At 53.7% G+C, this 1,232-nt stretch overlaps 1 protein-coding gene across 1 annotated transcript; it reads left to right on the plus strand.

The window, feature by feature from the left end:
- Window positions 1–306: 306 nt before the first annotated feature.
- LOC121790174 lies at window positions 307–1,032 on the plus strand (the record flags this gene model as incomplete). Its single annotated transcript, XM_042188448.1, has 1 exon — window positions 307–1,032. A coding segment is annotated over exon 1 (726 nt), but the record flags the coding sequence as incomplete, so codon positions are not given.
- Window positions 1,033–1,232: the final 200 nt, after the last annotated feature.

A 1,232-nucleotide genomic window follows, 5' to 3' on the forward strand; every position in this document is an offset into this window, starting at 1 on the left:
CGTCAGGGAGAGAGCGGGCCTCTAGGTCCAGATCGCCTTCTATTACACGCGGTTTCGGATACGGACCTCTAGCTATGGTTGTGCACGGTGATAACATGTTCGGGGCTTTGGAGGATTTTCCCTCGGATGAGGCCGAGGTTGAGGTAGACAGCGATGACCACCAGGATCATATGATTTGTGAGGTACCGAACACGAGGCTTGAATCCGAAGATCCGGTGCTGCAGTACATTGGACCCACTTCCCCTCCCGCAGAGGGTTCATCGAAGAAGGCGAGGCTTTCGGCCTCGGGAGCCTACTGAGTTTCCCATGTCTTCTCACTTCATGATCTGGAATGCCCAGGGGATAGCGAACACTGCTACCCAGGGCACTTTCAAGAATATTATCGATATGTACAGTGTTTTGTTTGCCGCGGTGCTTGAGCCCCAGACGGATCCCCAGCCTTCTTTCTTTAGTAGGCGATTTGGGTTGCAGTTTAGGTGTTCGAACACAAACGGCAAGATTTGGATCTTCTCTCACAGGGACTGGCAGGTCGAGGTCATTGATGACTCTGAGCAGGTCCTTCACGTCCGAGTTTCTGCTGCGATATTCCCTTTTTCAATCTATCTCTCCGTAGTGTACGCTAAGTGCTCGAGGGAGGGGAGATACGATCTGTGGAATAAGCTCAGGGACATCTCTCTAGCTACTGACGGGGCCCCTTGGCTTGTTGGTGGTGACTTCAACATCTTCTTGTTGGAGGAAGAGAGACAGGGCAGCACGACAGACAGGCACGGAGAGATGATGGACTTCGCCGACGCCGTAGCAGACTGCCAGCTTCTGGACCCAGGCTTTGATGGCCCACCGTTCACATGGACGAGGAGTGGGCTCTGGGAGAGATTGGACAGAGTTCTTCTCGGGGAGCACTGGACGACCGCCTTTGCGGCTACCAGGGTGACTCATTTGCCTAGGATCTCTTCAGATCATGCCCCTTTGCTTGTGCAGTGCCAGCTCACGGCTCAGATTCCGAGGCCTTCGTTTAGGTTTCAGAACATGTGGGTTAGGCATCACACTTTCAGGGATGAGATTGCCAGAGTGTGGACGGCGGAGACGGGCTTCTTCGGCATGCTTAATCTTCAGTTCAAACTCAGCAGAGTTAAGGGTTTTCTCAAGGGTTGGAACAGGGAGGTCTTTGGGAACATCTTTGAAAAGCTGAGGGAGGCAGAGGAGGCGGTTGCCGCTGCGCAGGCGGCTTACGA

This window comes from Salvia splendens, unplaced genomic scaffold (assembly GCF_004379255.2).
Source record: "Salvia splendens isolate huo1 unplaced genomic scaffold, SspV2 ctg432, whole genome shotgun sequence".
Classification (NCBI taxonomy): domain Eukaryota; kingdom Viridiplantae; phylum Streptophyta; class Magnoliopsida; order Lamiales; family Lamiaceae; genus Salvia; species Salvia splendens.